This window comes from Onychomys torridus, chromosome 4 (genome assembly GCF_903995425.1).
Source record: "Onychomys torridus chromosome 4, mOncTor1.1, whole genome shotgun sequence".
Taxonomy (NCBI): domain Eukaryota; kingdom Metazoa; phylum Chordata; class Mammalia; order Rodentia; family Cricetidae; genus Onychomys; species Onychomys torridus.
Genome location: NC_050446.1, coordinates 96,676,265 through 96,698,304, shown reverse-complemented (window position 1 = coordinate 96,698,304; position 22,040 = coordinate 96,676,265). Strand labels below are relative to the sequence as shown.

The window sequence follows — 22,040 nt, the reverse complement described above, 5'->3', positions numbered from 1 at the left end:
AAAAAACAAAGGAGCAAAAGTCTCAAGGTCTCTAAAGAGATGTCAGCCATGCCTCTAAACTGCTGTTATGGAAGACAACAGGGACAGTTGTTATTCTGCACCACCTCCACCCTCTTGGATGCTTTGCATCTCCAAGGTCAACCTCCCTCTCATAACAAATATTTGGGCATCAAGTGGCCCCTCAGCACCCATCACTTGGATTTTGGGTGGTCTGGGCCCTCCAGTTTCTTTTTCTCTTGTGTTCATAGCTTATGTGACCTCTGGATCTGCACTGTAAGGGGACCAAGCATCCTGTTCCAGTTCTAACATTAACCAGTTGTATGCCACATTTTCTTTGAGTTTCAGTTTCCAGATATGCTATGTAAGATTATAGGACTTGGGAAGAACCGTTGAAAGAAGTCCCAGATGTGTACAATGTGTGTGAGTGTTTTGCCTGCTCCATGTGCATGCAGTGCCAGCAGAGGCCAGAAGAGGGCACTGAGGAGATCTCCTGGAGTTACAGGCAGTTGTTAGTCGCTATGTGGGTATTAGTATTCCAACCCCAGTACCCTCTGCCTGAACCATCTCTCCAGACTCCCAGGATTTATATTTTTATGCCTCACTGTTTCTCTTTTAGCTCTCAGGCACACAAAAGAAGACTGTGGGAAGAATTAGTGAATCAACGCTAAAATCCTAATTATTTCCCAGTACATTCAGTTTGGCTAGGAAGAAAGATTTGGGCAGTGTGACTACCCCCCCACCCCCGACCCCCGTGGGGGCAGCTCACGAAGATGCAGGTGCCTGTCAGTTCCTCTCCGTCCTCACTAGAGGGCGCGCCTCTCCCAGATCCCTTCTGTGTTTCTCTGATTTCTCAGCACCTGAATTTACAATACCAGATTATCACTAGCCTAGCGCGAAGCTTCTCAAGGTTGTGTGACTCCAAGGGCCAAGAGATGTCAAGGACGGGAAAATTTTGAAAAATAAACAAACAAACAAAAGTTTATTTACAGCTCCTTGGAGAAATTCATTCCCTAGAGCAAAGGGCACATCCGGGGCTCCCCCTAGTCCTCCTGCGTGGGCATTCAGTTCCCTAGATTCAGCAGTGTTCCTAGGGCGCGCCTTTAACACTGTCTTCCGGTCTGCGGGATCCCAAGGAGATTGGGAATCTGGAACTAGTTCTCTTCACAGGACAGTAGTAATATTCAAATCTGGAGCCTTGAACTGCTCGTGTTGCGCGTTACTGAAGATGAGGGGCGAGTTCCCTTTCGCCTGACTGCTGCAGTCTTTGACACTTTGGCCCAGAAAGGAGCGAAGAACGCTGGGTCGAGTGTAGTGGAGAATCACCACGGCCCCTCCAAGGAGGAGGCTCAGGATGCCTGCACGGGAGGGCAGAAAGACAGAGGGAGTCAGGGGTGCAGGCGCTCCTCGCCATCATCTGGAGCCCATCCTTGGAATTTCCTACAGACGCAACCCTCAGAGAGTCCTCTTCTGTGTACTACACGATGCACGAGTTCTCACGCTAACTGGGGAAAGATACTGAACCCGTCCGAACTAGTTCTACTCAATCGTAAACCGAGAGTAACAGCGCCTGCTCCGCCTTCTGCCTGCTGTCGAGAGGAAGACATTTATAAGAACTCATTCGAAAAGCTGGGTAGCGCGCATCCTTTCCATAGCCGGGTCGCCACCGGGTTAGCATCCCTTGGTACTCACCGGTGGCCAGCGTGACCCAAAAGGAGGCGCCGTAGTGAGGCGTGAAGGCGGCAGAGCCCAGACGGAAGGGGCAGAGTGGCACGCTGGAGACCGAGGCGAAGGCGAAGACGGCGAAGAGGGTGAAGGCGCTGGTGGTGAGCAGCGCCAGGCCTCCATAGAGCGGGGCGGGCATGGAGAGCAGCGCGTTGGCGATGATCCAGAAGCAGAACGCCACCCTGGGGTGGGGGGTGGGGGGGCGGGGACCGAAGCAGCGCGCGGTGAGCGGGGTTCCCCGGCCAGGCCAGCGGGAGGCGCAGGGGAACCCCGAGGAGAGCCGGCTCCCGGCGCGCACGCGGTGGCTGGGATTCCCAGGGCTTTTGCAGATCGCCCGACGATCCTGCCCGCGAGGCTGCAGTTCCAACCCTCAGCTCCCGAGGCCCTTCTCTCGGGGTCACACGCACCCTGCCCCATCCCCGCCACAGGCTCCTCACCACAGCGTTGCGGCCGCGTAGTGTCCGGCCCGGTGGTACGGGTGGTACAGCCCGCAAGGGCTGCTGGGTGTGAACTTCTCCGCTAGGTAGAGCACGGGATCCGGCAGTCCCTTCTCCAGGGCATCAACGTACTCCTTGGTGTAGTCTTGGTCCAGACGCCAAGTGAAGCGCTCGTTGTAGTCAATGGTCTCGTTCAGCTGCTGCACGGGCGTTCCTGCGGGAAGCTGTGGGGTTAATGCCCTCTCTGCATGGCCAGGGACCCGGAAACTGAGTACATTCAGATAGGGAACTAAGGGTGGGGCGACGGGCAGGAGAGAGAACGGTTAGGTAGTAGTTGGGGGAAAACCCAAATCCATGTCAATCAAATGCTTTCTGAGCCGGAGGGATTGGAAAGCTCTTCTAACATCCCTTGGCGCTCCGCTCCCAACCACTTATTTGATCTCCCAGCCCCAAGAACTCGCTCTGCCCCAGCCTCCTCACCTCGGAGTGTAATATTGACGCCCACCAGGCCCACATGCAGACCGACATGGCCTTGAACACGGGCGGTACTGAAGGCTTTGTAGGATGTGTTGGTCCACACTCCCCCCACGAACCAGTCTCCACTGAAGTGCACAGCTATGGGGAGAGGGGCACACGGTGACTTGTGGGTGAGGGTGAGGGTGATAGGAAGTGGGAGAGAAAGATGAAGGTTTGGGGACCTGGTGTAATACCAAGGTATGGGCAGAAAAGTGAGCGCTAGCCAAGAGTAGTGGCGGAGGCAGGGGGGTACCTGGACAAGTAAGCACTCCTCAAGGTCAGCCTAGACGACTACGTAGCAAGAAACAGTCTCAAAACAAACAAAGCCCACAGCGAAAAGAACTGCTAGGGGTACCAGAAAGAGGTGCAAAGCGGAAGGGGGACCAGGAAACCCAGCTAGCTCCCCATTTCCCAGTGCCCCCTGCCACCCCCTCCCTGCTGCAACGCCTCTCCCCTCGAGCTGCACCATACACTCACCCACAATCTCTGCACCGATGAAGAGACTAAGAAGAACTCTCACCAACCAGAACCATCGCTGTGGGAAAAGACAGACACTCAGGTCAGGATTGGGTGCTGCCCAACCCATCCGCAAGACCTCCCTTGGCCCCACTCCATCTCAACCTGACCTTTTGAGGCTGATGTCACGCCTGCTCTTCCTTCCGTTCCTCTAAGCCACTGGCATGTGTGGTATTTTCTGGTTGTGTGCTTATGTGACCATTTCTCCGGTCCTATTTTCAGGTCCAGCTTGCCTTGCGCTCTCTGACCACCCTTCCTACCCCCAGCTGCCTGGCGCCTGATCGCTACCACTAGCTCAGTCACTGCTTGGTGAGGCTCAGTGAGTTCAGAAGTGCCAGGCAGGGGTCACCTCTCCCTGAAGAGGAGGCCCAAGGACCTGGTAGTCAATGAAAGGAGAGGAACTGTGGATATTTCTAGATGGACCCGTTCCCCCAAACCAACAACAACAAAAACTAACACAGAAAGATTGGGGTCTTCTCAGACTTGGAAAAAAAATGTACAGTTTAGGATCTGGGGGCTGGGAGCATTTAAGGGAACTGCCCAGGCTTGCTACAAGTTTGAACCCTCTGTGTCTTTAACCGAAGCCGGTAAGGAAAAGACTGCAATCTAAATTGCCCGTGCCCATTCTCTTGGCCCGAAGGTTATTGTCCAGATGACAGGACAGGGGTGTTCAAGTGTTCAGAGAGAGGTGGGAGGTCCCGGCAGCACCGGAAGCCTGGACTACTGGGCTGGTTCCCACTTTCTGCAGCAGCCTCCAAAAGAAGGCAGTTGGTTGGAGTCTCTTCCCAGGGAGGTCCTGAACCCCAGACTGTCCCTCTCTCATGAAGAGTGGATTATTGCACCAGACTTCTAAATTTACTCCTGCTGATCCTCAGTTTAACTATTCATGAAGAATCTTCCTTAGTCTTGTCTGCCCTGAGCCTCCGAGAAATGCTCTCCACATTGCTCTCTCACCTACGATGTGAGCTTCTAGAATCCCCCTGAGGGGAGCTTTTAGTACCCGCTTACCGAGTGGCCACGGATCCCAGGCAGGATGAGCAGGAAGCTGACAGCCAAGCACAAGAATACCAGAATGACAATGAGCAGCGGGACGCTGAAGCCCGCCACGTGCCTAGGCTGGGGGTAAAAGGGCATCACCCCATCCCACAGAGTCATCCTGCAAGAAGTTGGAGAACTGCACACAGGCAATGAGCTGGTGTGAGTGAAACAAAGTCTGAGCCCCGCGGCTCTCCTAAGAAGCACAGAAACCGGATCCTGAAACTCTTTCCTGACTTGCGGGCTTCACGCGCAGCGTTTGCGAAGAAACGCAGACCCCCCCTTTTATAGGAGCGTGGGCAGCAAGCAGAGGAGGTGTTGCGCTTAGGCGACAGGGTCCTATCCAGATAAGATCAAGCAAGTGAGGGCGGGGACATGCAAATAACGGCAACCTTGCTTCTTAACTGGAGGCCAAGCCTCTTTGGTCCCCACATTTATATCTGGAGCGGTAGCCTGAGCTGACACCAGCTAGACAGGACACAGAGTGAAGGTTGAAAGTGCATCCAGGAAGTGTGAAGATTCTCGGAAACGAGAGAGTGGAGTGCGGGGGGAGCAGAGCAAAGAAACAAAGTCTCCAAGAACACGGAAGACTGTTGAAGCGGACCTGATCCTTACCCCAAGGTTGGGTCCTCCTAGCCCTCTTCTTTTCCCACAGGCATTCACTGCAGATGAGAAGGAGGTTGGCTGTGGGCCCCTGGGCTCTCAGTTCATTAGCCCCTCCCTCTTTTCTGCCACCCGGTAGAAGCAGTATGTGAGAAATTGGAATGAGAGTACCAGGTTTTGGAACAAAGCCCCGGGAGGTTGAGACCGTCCTATTAGAGTCTAGGCATCCCAAAGGACTCCTGCCCCGGGGTGTTCCTGTGGTTGACATCGGCAGGGTTAGGATGGGGAACAGTCTCAATGTCTCCCAGGTTGTCCCAGAAAGAGGATCATGAAGATGTAGGACCCGAGTAATGCTTTTGTGCTTCTCTTCCAGCACCAGCTGTAGGAGTGTGTGTACATCACACACCACCTCCCACCTCGAGGCTGCAGGAACAGGATGCTTCCAGCAAGCCCCAAGATAATAGTGCTCCTGGGCACTCTGCTCGCTAGACTCCTGGGTCCAGCAGGTAAGTAGAAGGGACCTCTAGCTGAGAAGGATCAGCCAATGTCCCATGGAGTGTGGAAAAGGAGAAGTGCAGTTGGCACCTGGAAGCTGGAAGGGCTGGTCCACCTCCAATCCGGTTTGTGAGATGCAAGACTTGTCCCGAGGCCTCCCGCTGTGTGGAAGGATTGGAAATGGAGTTGGTTGGGAGGACTTAGAGGCTAGTGCTAAGTGGAAGACTCTGCTCCCACAGGTGGCCAGGATGCACCCTCACTGCCCTGGGAAGTGCAGCGCTATGATGGCTGGTTTAACAATCTCAAGTACCACCGGCGCGGTGCTGCTGGTAAATCCTGGGTCCTGCGCGGAGGGCAGGGTCGCAGCAGTGCAGCAGTGGCCAGTGGGATTGCATTCACACCACATTCTTGTGCATTCCAGGAGATGTGTGTGTGTGTGTGTGTGTGTGTGTGTGTGTGTGTGTGAGAGAGAGAGAGAGAGAGAGAGAGAGAGAGAGAGAGAGAGAGAGAGAGAGAGAGAGACTGAGACTCAGCAAAGGCCTGGGTTTGGGACCTGGAGCCCTGATCCAGCTCAGCTCTCTGCCTCCTCCAGGCTCGCGCCTGCAGCGCCTAGCACCTGCGAATTACGCTGACGGCGTTTATCAGGCTCTGGAGGAGCCATTGCTGCCCAACCCTCGGCGACTAAGCGATGCTGTCACTCAAGGAAGAGCCGGGCTGGCGTCCGTCCACAACCGCACAGTGCTGGGGGTCTTCTTTGGTGAGTAGAGGAAGAAACCAGGGGGGGATCTGGAGCTCACTGAGCGCCCAGGGAAAGGACCCTGGGAGTCCCACTGCAACTCCCAGGGAGAGGAATACTTTCTAAGAAGCGCTTCTTCTGTCATCTCTGAGTACTTGGGTGTGATGCAGGGATCTTTCTCTTACACCTTTGGAACTGGATGCCCTCTGGCCATTTGCTCTCCTCACAACTCTAACGACTGCCACGCAGAGGTGAAGGGAGCTTGTTAATCATATCATTTTTGATTGTCATAACAACGTTGGCATGTTCAGGAGGGAATGCTCCGTTCTGTTTGCGTATTAGAGGATGGAGGCTCATAGTGGATAGCCCAATAGACAGCCTTGGCGTTTGTGCTCTGATCTCTGCCTTCTGTGCCCCGAGAATTACTAGAAGCCTTCTTGGTCCTAAGAAGAGCAAGACCAGATGATTGGCTGACCACGTTGTCCTCTTAACCCAGGCTACCATGTGCTCTCGGACCTGGTGAGTGTGGAAACGCCAGGCTGCCCTGCAGAGTTTCTCAACATTTACATCCCTCCTGGGGACCCCGTGTTCGACCCTGACAAGCGCGGGAACGTGGTGCTGCCCTTTCAGAGGAGCCGCTGGGACCACAAGACTGGACAGAGCCCCAGCAACCCCCGGGACCTGGTGAGGCCAGGCAGGCAGGCAGGCAGGCGGGAAGAGAGTCTGCAGATGGACCCGCTGGAGGCCTGGGGGCTGGCTGGGAAGGCTGGGCAGGGTGAGGCTCTTTCCCACCCGCAGACACCTGACCCCATGCACCCACGTGTTCCCACAGACCAACCAGGTGACTGGCTGGCTGGATGGCAGTGCCATCTATGGCTCCTCTCACTCCTGGAGCGATGCGCTGAGGAGCTTCTCAGGAGGACAGCTGGCCTCAGGGCCTGACCCCGCATTCCCACGAGAGTCCCAGGACCAACTGCTCATGTGGATGGCACCGGACCCCGCCACAGGGCAAGGAGGGCCTCAGGGGATGTATGGTGAGACTGAGGGGTCCTGGCAGAAGGAGCAGGGTTGGAGGCACCAGGCTGATGGGGGGCGGGCTGAACTGGAAGGGTCTGCCTGTGGGTCTGGCTCATGATGTCCCCCATCTCCTCTCCCCGCTCCCTCCCCACGGTCCCCCCATGGATGCAGCCTTCGGGGCCCCGCATGGGAACAGGGAGCCCTTCCTGCAGGCGCTGGGACTGCTGTGGTTTCGCTACCATAACCTGTGTGCCAGAAAGCTGGCACAGGAGCACCCACATTGGGGGGATGAGGAGCTGTTCCAGCATGCACGCAAGAGGGTCATTGCCACCTACCAGGTGAGTGGTGCCGCCTGCCCCTTGCCTACCTGTGTGCAGGATCCAGGGAGGCTCTGCTCCCCAGCAAAGCTTCCCTAGTCTTGGACAACACCTCTCGCCCTGATGCCCCTTTCCAGGGGGTCCTTGTTCCCATAGGGGTTGATGTCTAGAAAAATATGAAAAGCCCTTGCAAATGTTTATATGGGCGATTTTGCTTTTGATTATAGTTAGTTGCTTGCTCCTCTATCCTGCACAACTGACCTTCCCTGGGTCTCATGTCTGCACCTAAGGCTTCCTTCCTCATATGCTCATTCAGCTTCTCCTTTCCTCTCACTAACCCTCAGAACATTGCTCTATACCAATGGTTGCCCAGCTTCCTGCAGAAAACACCCCCAGAGTACTCAGGTAAGGGAGAGGAGTTGTGAAGGGTGGGGGACACCTGAGCTGAAGACTAGTGGAAGAGAAAGAAAGGTAGACTTGTGGTGTGAGGTTAGGCATCTGTCTTCATGCAGGGTATTGCCCTTTCATGGACCCCAGCATCTCCCTGGAGTTTGTGGTGGCCTCTGAACAGTTCTTCTCCACCATGGTGCCCCCTGGGGTCTACATGAGGTAAGGGAAGACAGGTGGAGCCACACAATGTTGGAAGTAGATAGTCTGTGAGTGGGCTTGGAGTGTGGGGCTTGCACATCCCTCCACGGTTTCATCAGAAGAGAAGTGGAATGGGGAAGGGAGGACCCTGGGGTGGGAGGTTTGGGCTCCATAGGAAATCCCTCGGCTCTCCTAATAACAGCATTTTGGTTTCTGAGTGTGGGTATGTCTGTGGCTGCGGTACCTTCTCACCTCCCACCACCCATAGGTCATAGAGATTACTCTATCTCCAAATACTTTTGTTCAAGAAAGTCCGTGGGTCATCCTTCACTCCTGGCCAGTCCCCAGAATTGCTCACCTCACTGGACATCTTAGCTTCTGCCCTGAATCCCTCCACTGTATTTTTGGCACTCCGTTTCAGAAACTCCAGCTGTCATTTCCGGAAATTCCCGAAGGAAGGTTCTGGCAGCACTCCAGCTCTCAGGGTCTGCAACAGCTACTGGATTCGGGAGGTTAGCATGGGGTCAAGGTCGGAGAGAAGAGCCCCAGTCACCATCATTTATCATAAAAGCTTGGAGAAATAACAATTTGGGTTCTTGAGCAGTGTGCTACAGGTAGGGAGTAAAAGGTAGAGAAGATTGTCTGGGGAGACTCTCCCAAGAGAGTCTGGACATGCCTGGGCACAGGGCAATGTGCTGCTGCCTGGGAAACTGAGGCAAGATTACCGCTAGAACCCAGGTGTTCAAGGCCTGGGTAGTCTACCAAGATAGAGAGGGGAAAGAGTGGGAGAGAGAAAGGAGGGGGAGGGGAGGGGAGAGGGGGGAGCTAGAGACCAGAGAGGGCCTTCTGTCCTGGAGTGCTCCTTTGGTCCAGGGTGAAAATCTTGAGTATATTGTTTACTTTCAGAACCCCAATCTGAAGAGTGCCCAGGAGGTGGATCAGCTGCTGCTGGGAATGGCCTCCCAGATTTCAGAGCTGGAGGACAGGATAGTGGTTGAAGACCTGAGAGGTGAGCGCCCAGGGTGGGGTGTCACAGCTGGGAGACTGAGGATCCTTCTGGGTTAGTCAGCAGGCAGACAGACCTAAGGTACCGATGATGCAGACACACAGACATACACTCACAGACTTCAGACAGATGTCAGAAGAAATTGAAATTTGCCCCCCACCCTTAATTTATAGTTTTGTGCCTGCTTTCATTGTTGACTATGCCTGAATATGGAGGGGGGCGGCCACGGGAGCAGCGGCCCGGGAGCATCATCTCTGGTGTTAACGTAGGTCTTAAGCATCATGTCCTGTTACAGAGTTAGGAGGTACAGAGATGGGAATTTCTGCTTGGTATCAAGAATCATCTTGAGTCTTAGGTGATCTTTTTAGAAAAATTGTCCCTGATCACACATGATGTCATTGGCTCCACACCAAACAGGGTCACTGGTGTCATATAGAGGAGTGCTCGGGACTGAGGCTGGGGAGAGTTCCAGACAGCTAGATAGAAGGATGCAAGGCAGCAAAGGGTTGGGTTACGGACTCAAAGTCTGTCTCTTTGCAGATTACTGGCCTGGCCCAGACAGATTCTCTCGCACAGACTATGTGGCTAGCAGTATTCAACGTGGCCGAGACATGGGGCTTCCCAGCTATAGGCAGGCTCTGCTGGCCTTGGGACTGGAGCCTCCGAAGAACTGGAGTGCTCTCAACCCCAAAGTAGAACCTCAGGTCAATAACAACAACAACATAATAATAATAGCAGGTAGGGGTGGGGAGATGGCTCAGTTGATAACATGCTTATTACATGTTATTAACATATTAACAAGCATGAGGACTTGAATTTGGATCTCCAGCACCTATATAAAAAGCTGAAATATTCCTGTGATTCCCGGCTCTGGGGAGGCAGAAATAAGTGGACCCCTAGACTTTACTGGCCAACCAATCCAGCCAAAGCAGTGATATCTAGGTTCAGGGAGAGACCCCGTCTCAAAGAATAATGTGGAGAGTGATTGAAGTAGACACTCAGTGTCACCTCTGTCATCTACATGCACACATGTGCAAGAGCATGTGCCCCCCACACACACACACAAGATAATGGCAGCTATAACTTTCTACGGTTCTACTGTTCCAAATCCTCTACATGGGTGAACTCACTTAATCTACATAAGAATATTATAAGGTAGTTACTCTGTGTTACAGTTATACTGATGACATTGTTGGTGAGTCTACATACACATTTGTATATATACACATACACACACACACACACCTCCCATGATGCTCCAGGTGCTGGAGGCCACAGCTGCTCTGTACAACCAGGACCTGTCCCAGCTGGAACTACTCCTGGGTGGACTCCTAGAGAGCCACGGGGACCCTGGACCTCTGTTCAGCAACATCATTCTTGACCAGTTTGTGAGGCTACGGGATGGGGACCGTTACTGGTTCGAGAACACTAGGAATGGGTAAGGCCTGGCTGGACCCTGCCTCAGACTTCCCCTTGGCCTGGGGACCCAGACTCTCTGCCTGACCCTAGACAGCCCCCCACAGGTTTCTACACACCCTTCTATCCACTCCAGTCTCTCTCTTCACATGAGTCCTTGGGCCTGGGGTCCTTGGAGGACTGAAATCCTCTTCCTAAGCCAGCAATGGTCTTTCTCCATTTAGGCTGTTCTCCAAGGAGGAGATTGCAGAAATCAGAAACACCACCTTGCGGGATGTGCTTGTAGCTGTCTCCATGGTGGACCCCAGCACCTTGCAGCCCAATGTTTTCTTCTGGCAGGAAGGTGAGTAGCTGGGAGAACAGACAGTAATGGTATAGGGCAGAGTCACCTGATGCTGTACAGGGAGCCATGTGCCTTCCGTGTTGGGCTGCGAGGTCTGTAAGCTGCTTCCTACACTACAGTCTGTGCTGGCCTGAGGGCTAGACCTAGCCATCAAGCTGGGGTGGATGCTGAGAAATTAGATATAGAAGGGGTCTTTTGAGGGGAGCAAGTTCCAGGGAGGTGGCCCTTGGAGTGGGTCTTTCCTAAGACAGGGGAAGAGGCTTCCCTAAGGAGTAGGAGTCTTGGGCTCTGAGATCTTCTGTGACTTGTCCCTCAGGTGCACCCTGCCCCCAGCCTCAGCAACTCACGACAGAAGGCTTGCCCGAGTGTGTGCCGCTTACTGTGATCGATTACTTTGAGGGCAGTGGTGCTGGTTATGGCATCATCATTGTGGTTCTCTGCTGCTTTCCCTTAGGTAAGCCCTTTGCCTTTCCCTGTCTCTCTTTTTCTGGCCTCCTCCTCTCGGCAGACTGGCCCAGCCCCCCCATTACTTGCTGGCTTGCAGGGCTAGCTCTTTGGTATAGCTTGAGCCAGGCTCAGGGAGCCTTGGGTGTCTGAGGAGTAGTAGCCGAAGCCCCCGACTCCCTGAAGTTGTGAGCAAAGGGTTCTCCTCTCCTTTCACTGGTCTCTTCGGGTCCCCTTCAGTGAGTCTGGTTGTCGCTGGGGTGGTGGCTCATTTCCGGAACCAAGAGCGCAAGAAACTACAAAAGAAAGGCAAAGAGAGTCTGAAGAAGGAGACAGACAGTGATGGAGTGGCAGGTGAGACGACTCAGGAATGGAAGTGGGGAAGGGGGTCTGGAGCCTGAGAACCAAGTTACAGAGTGGGATGGAAGCCAGGCTCAATAGAAACACATCAGAGAATGACATGGACTCAGGGACCTCTGCTGATTCTCCATGGTCCTTTCCTCAGTGATGGAGTGGCCAGGCCCCAAGGAGAGGAGCTATCCTGTCACCATCCAGCTGTTCCCAGACAGGTGTCTGCAGGTCCTTGACAAACGTCTCACCGTGCTCCGTACCATCCAGCTGCAGACCCCACAGCAGGTCAGCCTCATCCTGTCCAATAACCGAGGACGCCGCACCCTGCTGCTGAAGATCCCCAAGGAGTATGACCTGGTACAGCTCATCCTGCCTCCCTTTGTGGGCTGTTTTCATTTGTATCCCCTCTCATAAGTGAGTCATCTCATCTCTGTGTCCACAGCTGATGCTGCAGGAGGCTCCTTTCAGGAACCCCCAGATGATGTGACCCCTGAGGCCACTCTCTGGCTACAGCCTGGATGGTCATGGAAGAGACTTCTCTTCCTCCCTCAACCTGAGGTCCTTTGAAGTGGGGCTGGGCCAGAAGAGTCAGCTCCGGATGTGATGAGGCCCTTTCTCCAACACAGGTGCTGCTGTTTAACTCCGAAGAGGAGCGGGGTGCCTTTGTGCAGCAGCTGCAAAACCTCTGTGTCTGCTGGGCTCCGGGTCTCCACATAGCTGAGATGGACGAGAAGGAGCTATTTAGGAAGGCTGTGACCAAGCAGCAGCGGGCAGGCATCTTGGAGATCTTCTTCAGACACCTTTTTGCTCAGGTGCCATGACTTAGCCCTGGCACAGGGGATGGAGCCAACCTGAGCTGGATGGGAGCTAAGATTTCACCCTGCAGGCTAGAGACAGACGGTCTTGGTTGGATCTTTAAGCAAGATCTTGTCTCTGTATCCCCACTTCCTCGTCTAATCAATGGTGGAGCCAGTGAGACCTGGTGGATTCTCAAATGGTACCCCTGGACCCGTAGCATCAATTCACTTGGAAACTTGTTATAAATGCTGGTTCTCGGGCTCCTCCCCAAACAGACTGAATGAGGAGCTCTGGGGATGAGCCCCAGGAAGCTTCATTTTAACAAGTCTCTCCAGACAATGCTGACGTAGACGCGAGTTTGAGAAACACCATTCTGTGAGCCGGGTTTGGCCTAAGTCCATTGTGGGCATTGGATGAGTGGCGGTAATGGGTTAGTTTTAACCTCTCTGCACACTGACAGGCATCAGATCCAGGCACCTAGCAGTACTATCTGAATTAGCACGAGCATGCAGGCTCGGCCCTTTGCTGTCTGCATGTTATAGCCTCTATCTTCTGTCTCTAGCTCAGGCTCTTTCTCTTTGCTCATCCCCCAGCTTTGTTCCCTGCCTCGTACCCTTTCCTCCCCTACCAATACTATCCTTGCTGAATGGTGCTCGGGTCCAGAGAAAAGAGGAAAGCCTGTAGAGAGTCAGTTGGCCCCTACTATAGGAGAGTAGCACCCCAAATCAGCATGTCTAGGCATCAGGGGCCGGGTTTTCTGAACTGCACACTGAGGAGCTATGAAGCCGTTGAACTGCTTCCAGCCCAGGCCTCACCTCCTTCTCTCCCTCTCTGTGACTGCCCGAGTACAGGTGCTGGACATCAGTCAGGCAGATGCAGGGACTCTGCCCCTGGACTCATCCCAGCAAGTCCGTGAGGCCCTGACCTGTGAACTGAGCAGAGCCGAGTTTGCGGAGTCCCTGGGCCTCAAGCCCCAGGACATGTTTGTGGAGTCCATGTTTTCCCTGGCTGACAAGGATGGCAATGGCTACCTATCCTTCCGGGAGTTCCTGGACATCCTTGTGGTCTTCATGAAAGGTAGGGGCAGGGACTCGCAGAGCATTTGAGGATTCATGGGTTTGTTAGCAAGGAGATGGCCTGTATCCCCTTTCTCTCCTAGGTTCCCCAGAGGATAAGTCCCACCTGATGTTTACCATGTATGACCTGGATGCAAATGGCTTCCTCTCCAAGGATGAATTCTTCACCATGATGCGGTACAGGCTGGGCCTATCCAATCCTGAAACATCTTGATGTTTTAAACAGTAAAGCAATTCAGGTCAGAGGAGGGCAGGCTGGGTGCTGAGTGGTATACACTGCATCCTGGATTTCCCAGACATCCACCTTCAAAAGGTTACCTAGGCAGGTCCCTACCTCTAACAAGGTCCATACCTACTATCTAAAATCACCAGAAACATTGTCCTAGTTTTAAAATGCCAATAAAGAGCAACTGTGAGCATCTTCAGTTTCTCATTCCCAAGGATAGAACCTTAGTAACAAGCCTCCCTTGAGCACCAGAAGTCATATATCTCCTCCTCCTCTCCTTCTTTTCTGAAACATGGTTTCTCTGTACACCCCTGACTGTCCTGGAACTCACTCTGTAGATCAGGCTAGTCTCAAACTCAGAGACTCGCCTGCCTCTGCCTCCTGAGTGAGGAGATGAAAGGTATGCATCACCAACATCCAGCTTTTCATCTCTTCTTGAATCTGCTTTCTCCAAGTTGAGAGTAACATGTAGGCATTTGGTACATAGTTCACCGAAAAAGTGAAATTAGTGTGAGTGACTAGACAGAGCACAGTAGCCCAGATTTTCTTAAAGTGCCTGTCTCTTTATGCCTTCCCATTGCTTTTAACATCATTACCTTTTCCTGACAATCCCAACCTGACACAGATGAATACCACCATCACTAACACCACTACCATGACTACTTCAGAGGTTTTATCTATTTATTTATTTTTATCTTATATGTATTGGCATTTTGCCTGCATATATGTCTGTGTGAGGGTGTCAGATACCCTGGAACTAGAATGTATAGGCAGTTGTAAACTGCCATGTGGGTGCTAGAAACTGAACCTGGGTCCCCTGGAAGATCTAGTATTCTTAACTGCTGACCCATCTCTCCAGCCCCCAACATAGACTTCCAAAAGAGCAAAAATGACTACAGCCTGTACTTCACCAGTATGTCACAGCCAGTCTGGTCCTGGTTAGGTTTTAGAAAAATCCAGAAGGAGGTCAGCAATGGCAGCTTCCATTTTCTCATCCTGTAATCCTACAGTCCTATAAAAAACAGAGTAAGGGGGTACTCCACATGCCCTAGGGTATTGGAGTAAGGAAGAGCTGCCATTGTGGCTGTTCCCCTCCCACACCCTAGTGTCCTCTCTGGATGGGAAAGTGGGATCCCTGGGGTGGATGGGTGTGGGCTTCCACAGAAGAGAGTAGGCAGCAAGTCTATCACAGGAGAGGAGTATCAGATGTCCTGGACCAGTCTCTGCAGCAAGTGTTATTCTTTACCATTTGTTTTCATTCCTTTGGGTGGGGTGGGGGTGGGGGATGCTTTTCCTAAGCGGTCAAGGTCCTTTGAGTCTGTGTCCATCACCTCACCCAACTTAGTGTCACCTTCAGGCTGGATGGGCACCTCCCAGTGCCATTTCCCAGGGTGCTGGTAACCACACCAAGTAACCCCATCTCAGACCTGCCTGAGCCTGACCTTGCTGGATAATAGCTACTCTGTTTTCTTCTCCTCCAGGTCCTTCATTGAGATCTCCAACAACTGCCTGTCCAAGGACCAGCTGGCTGAGGTGGTGGAGTCCATGTTCCAGGAGTCGGGCTTCCAGGACAAGGAAGAGCTGACCTGGGAAGACTTCCACTTCATGCTGCGGGACCATGACAGTGATCTCCGATTCACGCAGCTCTGTGTCAAAGGTGAGGCTGGAGGTGTGTGACTGTGGAAGGAACATTCAGAACCAGGAAGACAATGAGTGTTCAAAACAGAGTTCCTGGTGGACACCACCTAGGCCTTGTTTTCTTTCCTCTTAGTCCTTGGTTCTTAGCACCACCGAGCTGAGCATGGACATTCAGAGACAAGTTGTATATTATACGAAGTTGCTCATGAGGCCAAAGAGTGAGCCTCGGGCACTGGCGTAGGGTGTGTCTGGCCAGAGGAGGGGGCCTTGTTTTCTTTTCACAAAGGATATGCAGGGTTCTATCTGTCCAGAGGGTGGCCCCTTTCTCTTGCACAAAGTTACCACACTGACTGCCCTATGTACAGTGAGTACCCAAGGTGCACAGGAGGAAAGTGGGGCTGAAGCCAGAGATCTGGACAGGATTAAGTCACCACCCAGTGCTGAGGCAGCCTTTCAGGGCCCAGGAGGAGAGGACAATCTCCCACTCTACTCCCTGCCCTTCTGGAGAAGCCAACTGAGGCTCCTGTTCTCCTTTCCAGGTGTTGGGGACATCTTCAAACAAAGCAGCAGCAGTAGAGTCTCATTCATCACCCGGACTCCTGGGAACCGGTGTGTAGGGCCTGGGTGGTCTCCTTGCTTAGATCCATGTAGAGAAACCAAGGGAACAGAGTTAGCTGATCAGTCACACTGGTCAGATATTTGCCCTCTTACCACAAGGTCAGTGTCAGCCCAAACCCCAGCTGCTTCCTACAGCCTGTGTTGCTCAAGAGCACGGCTCTCCCCTGGCCACTCCAGGCCCGAGTCATCCTAAGGACAGATGAGCAAATTGTTGCTGCTTATCCCTGGTCTCGGGGTCCTTCCCTGGACTCCATCCCAACTTTGACATGGCAGTTCTTATCCTGGCTGTAATGACCGGAAGAAAACAGGTTCCATTTTCTTTTAGCTCCTGCCCCCGGGAACAGGTGTTCCCTTACTCAGAAACCTCAGAGCTGGGAAACACCGGTCTAAAGAAGAGGATGGGCAAAAAGTGAGTATTCCCTAGATCCCTGAGTACAAAGATGCTTGGAAAGCTGTCTTGGGGTCTCTGAGCCCTGACACACCACCTCCAATCCCCTTCCATTTGACATACATGATACAGCATCAGATGTGAGTCTCCAGGAAATACCTGAACTGCTGTAGTGTCTGGGTCAGGAAACTCGCTGCATCTTCCACGGGGTGTACAGTCGGGGACTGTAGCATGAGAGACAGGACACTGGTGTGGAAGTGGCTCCTTGACCTTCCCTCAGGGCCACACACTGGAGGGTCAAATGACTTCATCTTCACTCAGCCTCTAAACTCATCTTCGGGCAAGATGCTCAAAGCACTTCCACCATGGCAGCAAGAGGTCTCCTGGCTCCTGCTGTACGGAAACCGGCCAGTGTAGAGAGCAAGGGACAGAGGTGTACATCAGAGAGAGACAGGAAGGAGGAGGAGGTAGAGGGCGTGTGGGGAGAGAATGTCTGGAACACGTAACAATGGAGATAAAGGGTTGGGGGAGTAGGGTCTGCTTGTCTTCCTGCCGCTGTTATGACCCACCCATCCTTCATGGTTACCAGATCTTCATTCATGAGTGGCACTGAAGGGGAAGCCAAGGAGCCCCTTCCTTACCAGTGGTCTATCTATCACTGCTACAGGGCAGTGGGGCCCTCTCCCCGGCTGTACACGGAGGCCCTGCAGGAGAAGATGCAGCGAGGCTTCCTGGCCCAGAAGCTACAGCAGTTCAAGAGATTCATCGAGAACTACCGGCGCCACATCATGTGCGTCACAATCTTCTCAGCCATCTGCATGGGCCTGTTTGCAGACCGTGCCTACTGTAAGAGTGCCAGGTTGTGGGCAGTGGGCAGGGAACATGCCATACCTCAGGAGGGAGTGAAGAGTCCTCTGGCTGCCCTTACCAGTCCTCAGTGTCTGGATGGCAGAGCCCGGGTATTCAGACTCAGGCCCAGGATCCTATCTTGTGTGCTACGCTTATCTGCCTCAACTCTGACCCCAGACTATGGCTTTGCCTCACCACCCACGGACATTGAAGAGACCACCTATGTGGGCATCATTCTGTCCCGGGGCACGGCGGCCAGCATCTCCTTCATGTTTTCCTACATCCTGCTCACCATGTGTCGCAACCTCATCACCTTCTTGCGGGAGACCTTCCTCAACCGCTACATTCCCTTCGACGCCGCTGTGGACTTCCATCGCTGGATTGCTATGGCTGCAGTCATCCTGGCTGGTATGTGGCTCCTGGGATGGAAGTAGAGTTGGTCCCAGTTAACATCGCTGATGTGAGGTCTCTCTCTCTTTCAGTTCTGCACACCGTTGGCCATGTGGTCAATGTGTACATCTTCTCAATCAGTCCCCTCAGCCTCATGACCTGCGTCTTTCCTAACGTCTTCGTGAATGATGGGTCAGTTCATGGAACAGCACCCCTAGGGTCCTCTGGGTGGGCCTAAGGGTGTAATAGAAAAGAAAAAGATGATCACAGAAGCTGCTCAGTGCACGAAGGCACAAAGCTGTCCCTCATGGGGAAGCCGGAAGGTGACCACTTTCTCTGCAGGAAGGAAGTTAGCTGTGACTGGCCCGGAAAAGACCTTAGGAAATGACATCAGAGTCTCTTCCTCATATATATCTGACACAGTTTACTACCTCAGTTTGATTTCCACACGTTGGCAAACATTTCTACAGCATGTATTGGGTATTTCATTCAAGTGCCAGAGAGTAGGGCCGTCCAGAAATGTGCAATTGTCCAACACTTCTGCTATGAACTTGGTGTTGGCTCCACTCATCTCACAGAACAATAAACCAAGTTCTCCAGGAGGCAAGGGCCGGCTGCAGGAAGAGACTGTAAGACAGAATAACAAGAAAAGTAGTGGTGGGTGTGGAGAGGACAGGACCATGACAGTGGACACGGTGTTCCTTGGAAGGATCTCTTAGCCATCTCGGTGGAGCCCTCTTAACCTCAGCCACCAGGGCCAGCATCAGGCTGGGTGGTGGCTGATGTCCCTTCTGCCACAGCTGGAGGCTCACTGTGCCTTCACCCCACAGGTCCAAGCTTCCACCAAAGTACTACTGGTGGTTCTTTGAGACAGTTCCAGGTAGGAAGTGGGGTCGTATGCGGGTTCTGAGCATTCCGTCTGAGTACCTCCTCCTGTGTCTCCTCTTCCTGAATACACACTGGTCTGTATGGCTATACATATAGGCTCCTTTCTGACAGACCAGCCCCAGCTCCAGCCCCTACAGATACTCTGTTCTGGAGCCCTGCAGGAATGAGAGCAGACGTTGGGTAGAAGGGGTGTGGTGCCGGGTCCCGGTGCATCTTCAGCTCAGGCTGAGGTTCTGAGGATACCCACTGACCCTGCCCTTCTATGCCCAGGTATGTCGGGAGTCCTCCTGCTCCTGGTCCTGGCCATCATGTATGTCTTTGCCTCCCACCACTTCCGACGCCACAGTTTCCGGGGCTTCTGGCTGACCCACCACCTCTATGTTGTGCTCTATGCCCTGGTGAGGACCTCCCAAGGGCAGGGCTGGACCTTGGAAGGGGACACTTGGGATGGAAAGGGTGGATAATGTAGGGAGTAAGGCGGATTAGACACAAGGACTGCCTGCCATCCTGAGATCTGAGACCCCACACTGGGGTCTGTGCCAGCCCATCTACCAAGACCAGACCCCAGTGCCTGGGTGCGCCATCCTCCTCGTCAGGCATGACGAGGAGGATGGCGGGGCCTGGCTGGGTGGTGCTATACTAACTGGCCCTGTTTCCAGCTTATCATCCATGGCAGCTATTCCCTCATCCAACTGCCCAGTTTCCACCTCTACTTCCTGGTCCCGGCAATTATCTACGGAGGGGACAAGCTGGTGAGCCTGAGCCGGAAGAAGGTGGAGATCAGCGTGGTGAAGGCTCAGCTGCTGCCCTCAGGTAAGGACTGGTCCGATGAAGGCAGGAGAATCAGTTGGCGCCTCAGACATGGCGGGAGCTTTTCAGGTTTCTTGACCCCTACTTCTGACATCCTCTTGAGGAGCCCTGAGCCCTGAAGGTTTTCTGATAGAAATAGTATCCCAAGAAGGGCTATGCTTAGTTCCTTATGAGACTTGCAGACAAGGGGCTGGGGAAGTACCTCAGCAGTTAAGAGCACATTCTGCTCTTTCAAAGGACCTAAGTTCAGTTCCCAGCACCCATGTCAGGCAGCTCATAACCAGCTCCAAGGAATACAGTGTCCTCTTCTATCCTTCATGGGAACCTGCACTCACAAGTGTGTACACCTACACACAGACAAACATATATACGCCTAATTAAAAATCAAACACATCTTTAAAGAAGAGAAAGGCTTGCAGACAGTGAGAAGCAGTGATGGGGAGGTGCAGGGAAAATGATGCGGACAAGTTCCAGGATGAGGAAGACTTCCAGTTTGTAGCCTGGTTCAGGAGAGTACAGGGCAGGGAGTCATTGCACCAGAGAGAGGCAAATAGCCCTGACAGCCAGATGCCATTGTGTCTGGATTGGCTGTTATGGAGATAAGAACCACTATGGAGGGAAGTGGGAGGTGTCAGGTACCATAAGGTCATCTAAACTCCAAGATTCACATCACAAAGAACTCAATCTCATTTCAGTCTTATTTGCGTTAAGACTACTTAAGGATAGAGTTAAAGTAGCCTTTCATACTCTCCACAACTTTTAAACCTCCTTTTTCAACAAATATAAGTAAGCCCAAGGCTCAGGTGTGGGGGCAACAAACACTAGATGCAGTGACCAAACCCGTTACTTTGAGGGTGTGCAGATACTTCCCATCATGGAAGTCCCCCTCAAGTGGGGGAGGTTTGACAAGCCTCTGGGATCTGAAGGCCCTTCCACCCTGTGGGCTGTTTTCTGGCAATGCCATGATACTTCATCCTCTGTGGGATGAGGAAGGAGAGAGGAAGGACACCAGACTGGGTCAGAGAAGCCTAACTCTTAAGTTACCCAGGAATCAGAGGAGACTCAACTGCTGTCAACACCAGGAATCCATTTGCCTAAGCCATGTGACTGTGAGACCCTCTGGGCCTCAGCAGTGTAGAAAGAACAGATACCTGCCAGTCTTGAGGGATAGTTTCTAATCTGGGCTCTTCTCTACCTATGACCCCTAGGAGTGACCCACCTGCAGTTCCAGCGACCCCAGGCTTTTGAGTACAAATCAGGGCAGTGGGTGCGGATCGCCTGCCTGGGTCTGGGGACCAATGAGTACCACCCCTTCACGCTGACCTCTGCGCCCCATGAGGACACACTCAGCCTGCACATCCGGGCTGTGGGACCCTGGACTACTCGTCTCAGGGAGATCTACTCAACCCCAGTGGCCAAATACCCAAAGGTGCCCATCCCTGGGAATGCCCCTCCCTGCTGTTCTGACACTAGGTGCTCCAATCATGACACAGTTAGCCTGAGAAGGGATGATTTGCTCTGTCCTCTATCTCTTATAGTCTTTCCCATGTCTGGCTCACAGTTGGGTCAGGGCCCAGCTCATCTTGCCTTTCCTTCTCTCGACAGCTGTACCTTGATGGACCTTTTGGAGAAGGCCACCAGGAGTGGCATAAGTTTGAGGTGTCAGTACTGGTAGGAGGGGGCATTGGAGTCACCCCCTTTGCCTCCATCCTTAAAGACCTGGTCTTCAAATCATCCTTGGGCAGCCACATGCTCTGTAAGAAGGTGAATCTCCTTCCTCTACTCTGCATGGGGAATATGTGGCCTGATGGAGTCCTGACATCATAGCAGAGCATTCCTAGCTTTCAGCCACAGGAACTGTGGGGACCATTACACCCAGTGAGTGGCCCGGATGCCAAATATTGAGGGCAGAGAGGGGAGTGACCAGAAAGATCTCTGCTGGCCTTTCTCCTTCGGAAGCCAAGATCAGAATATTACTCTAGATGGGATATCTGAGACTTCCTAGCATCTCAGAATGTAGGGAGCCAGGCCTGAGCTGGCCCTGAGCCCCAGTGTGTGTCCTCAGATCTACTTCATTTGGGTGACAAGGACTCAGCGGCAGTTTGAGTGGCTGGCTGACATCATCCGGGAGGTGGAGGAGAATGACCACCAGGACCTGGTATCCGTGCACATCTACATCACCCAGCTGGCCGAGAAGTTTGACCTCAGGACCACCATGCTGGTAGGTCAGGTGGGGCACTTTCAGGCCAAGGGTCAGCCCTAGTCATGCCCTACCCGGCTATGATCCTCTCCCCCACCTCCTTCCCCAGTACATCTGTGAGCGGCACTTCCAGAAGGTGCTGAACCGGAGTCTGTTCACGGGCCTGCGCTCTGTCACCCACTTTGGCCGCCCTCCCTTTGAGCCGTTCTTCAACTCTCTGCAGGAAGTCCACCCCCAGGTGAGCCCATCCCCTCCCCCCCACACACCCTAGGATCCTGTTTAATTTTCTCATCTTGGCCCTCAAGTTGCCTGCAGCTCAATCCTGTGCAGAGAATTCCCACCCTGAGCGCAGATGTATCATAACCACCCCCAGCTCTAGCCTCTTTCCCAGAGTCCAGGGTAGAAGTCTGCTTTCTGTGGTCAGGCTGGAAAAGCTGACTTCCCCGGGCAGAGGGCAATTCAAGGTTCCAGGGCACACATCTCTCCTTGGACAGGTTCGTAAGATTGGAGTCTTCAGCTGTGGTCCTCCAGGGATGACCAAGAATGTGGAGAAGTCTTGCCAACTAATCAATATGCAGGACCGGGCCCTCTTTGTGCATCATTACGAGAACTTCTGA

At 53.2% G+C, this 22,040-nt stretch overlaps 2 protein-coding genes across 3 annotated transcripts; one reads left to right on the top strand and one right to left on the bottom strand.

Annotated features, from left to right (window-relative positions):
- Window positions 1-1,161: 1,161 nt before the first annotated feature.
- Window positions 1,162-4,346, bottom strand: Duoxa2 (dual oxidase maturation factor 2). Its single transcript, XM_036185939.1, has 6 exons — window positions 4,200-4,346; window positions 3,153-3,210; window positions 2,640-2,774; window positions 2,160-2,373; window positions 1,690-1,904; window positions 1,162-1,355 (listed from the first exon to the last, which is right to left on the bottom strand). The coding sequence occupies exons 1-6, from the start codon at window positions 4,344-4,346 to the stop codon at window positions 1,162-1,164; spliced, it is 963 nt and encodes a 320-aa protein (XP_036041832.1).
- Window positions 4,347-5,265: 919 nt separating this feature from the next.
- Duox2 (dual oxidase 2) lies at window positions 5,266-22,040 on the top strand. Of its 2 annotated transcripts, XM_036185449.1 has the most exons (33): window positions 5,266-5,335; window positions 5,564-5,653; window positions 5,917-6,081; window positions 6,557-6,744; window positions 6,893-7,094; window positions 7,249-7,415; window positions 7,739-7,799; window positions 7,907-8,003; window positions 8,404-8,494; window positions 8,889-8,991; window positions 9,529-9,692; window positions 10,251-10,426; window positions 10,629-10,747; window positions 11,064-11,201; window positions 11,432-11,545; window positions 11,697-11,899; window positions 12,169-12,354; window positions 13,192-13,417; window positions 13,500-13,593; window positions 15,124-15,311; window positions 15,820-15,889; window positions 16,224-16,307; window positions 16,954-17,132; window positions 17,313-17,543; window positions 17,618-17,717; window positions 18,356-18,405; window positions 18,684-18,811; window positions 19,073-19,226; window positions 20,432-20,652; window positions 20,829-20,987; window positions 21,289-21,444; window positions 21,533-21,661; window positions 21,918-22,040. In XM_036185449.1, exons 1-33 carry the CDS (start codon window positions 5,266-5,268, stop codon window positions 22,038-22,040), a joined length of 4,626 nt encoding a protein of 1,541 aa, XP_036041342.1. The 2 variants fall into 2 exon arrangements, with proteins under 2 accessions (XP_036041342.1, XP_036041343.1); XM_036185450.1 differs by lacking the exon at window positions 16,224-16,307.

Excerpts from the sequence above, each read along its gene's own strand:
- Duoxa2 (XM_036185939.1), bottom strand. The coding sequence starts at position 4,346 with ATGACTCTGTGGGATGGGGTGATGCCCTTTTACCCCCAGCCTAGGCAC. Across the intron at positions 3,211-4,199 it reads CTGGGATCCGTGGCCACTCG|CGATGGTTCTGGTTGGTGAG; the intron begins GTAAGCGGGTAC and ends CTTTTCCCACAG. Across the intron at positions 1,356-1,689 it reads TTGGGTCACGCTGGCCACCG|GCATCCTGAGCCTCCTCCTT; the intron begins GTGAGTACCAAG and ends CCTCCCGTGCAG.
- Duox2 (XM_036185449.1), top strand. The coding sequence starts at position 5,266 with ATGCTTCCAGCAAGCCCCAAGATAATAGTGCTCCTGGGCACTCTGCTC. Across the intron at positions 7,800-7,906 it reads AACACCCCCAGAGTACTCAG|GGTATTGCCCTTTCATGGAC; the intron begins GTAAGGGAGAGG and ends GTCTTCATGCAG. Across the intron at positions 12,355-13,191 it reads TCAGACACCTTTTTGCTCAG|GTGCTGGACATCAGTCAGGC; the intron begins GTGCCATGACTT and ends GCCCGAGTACAG.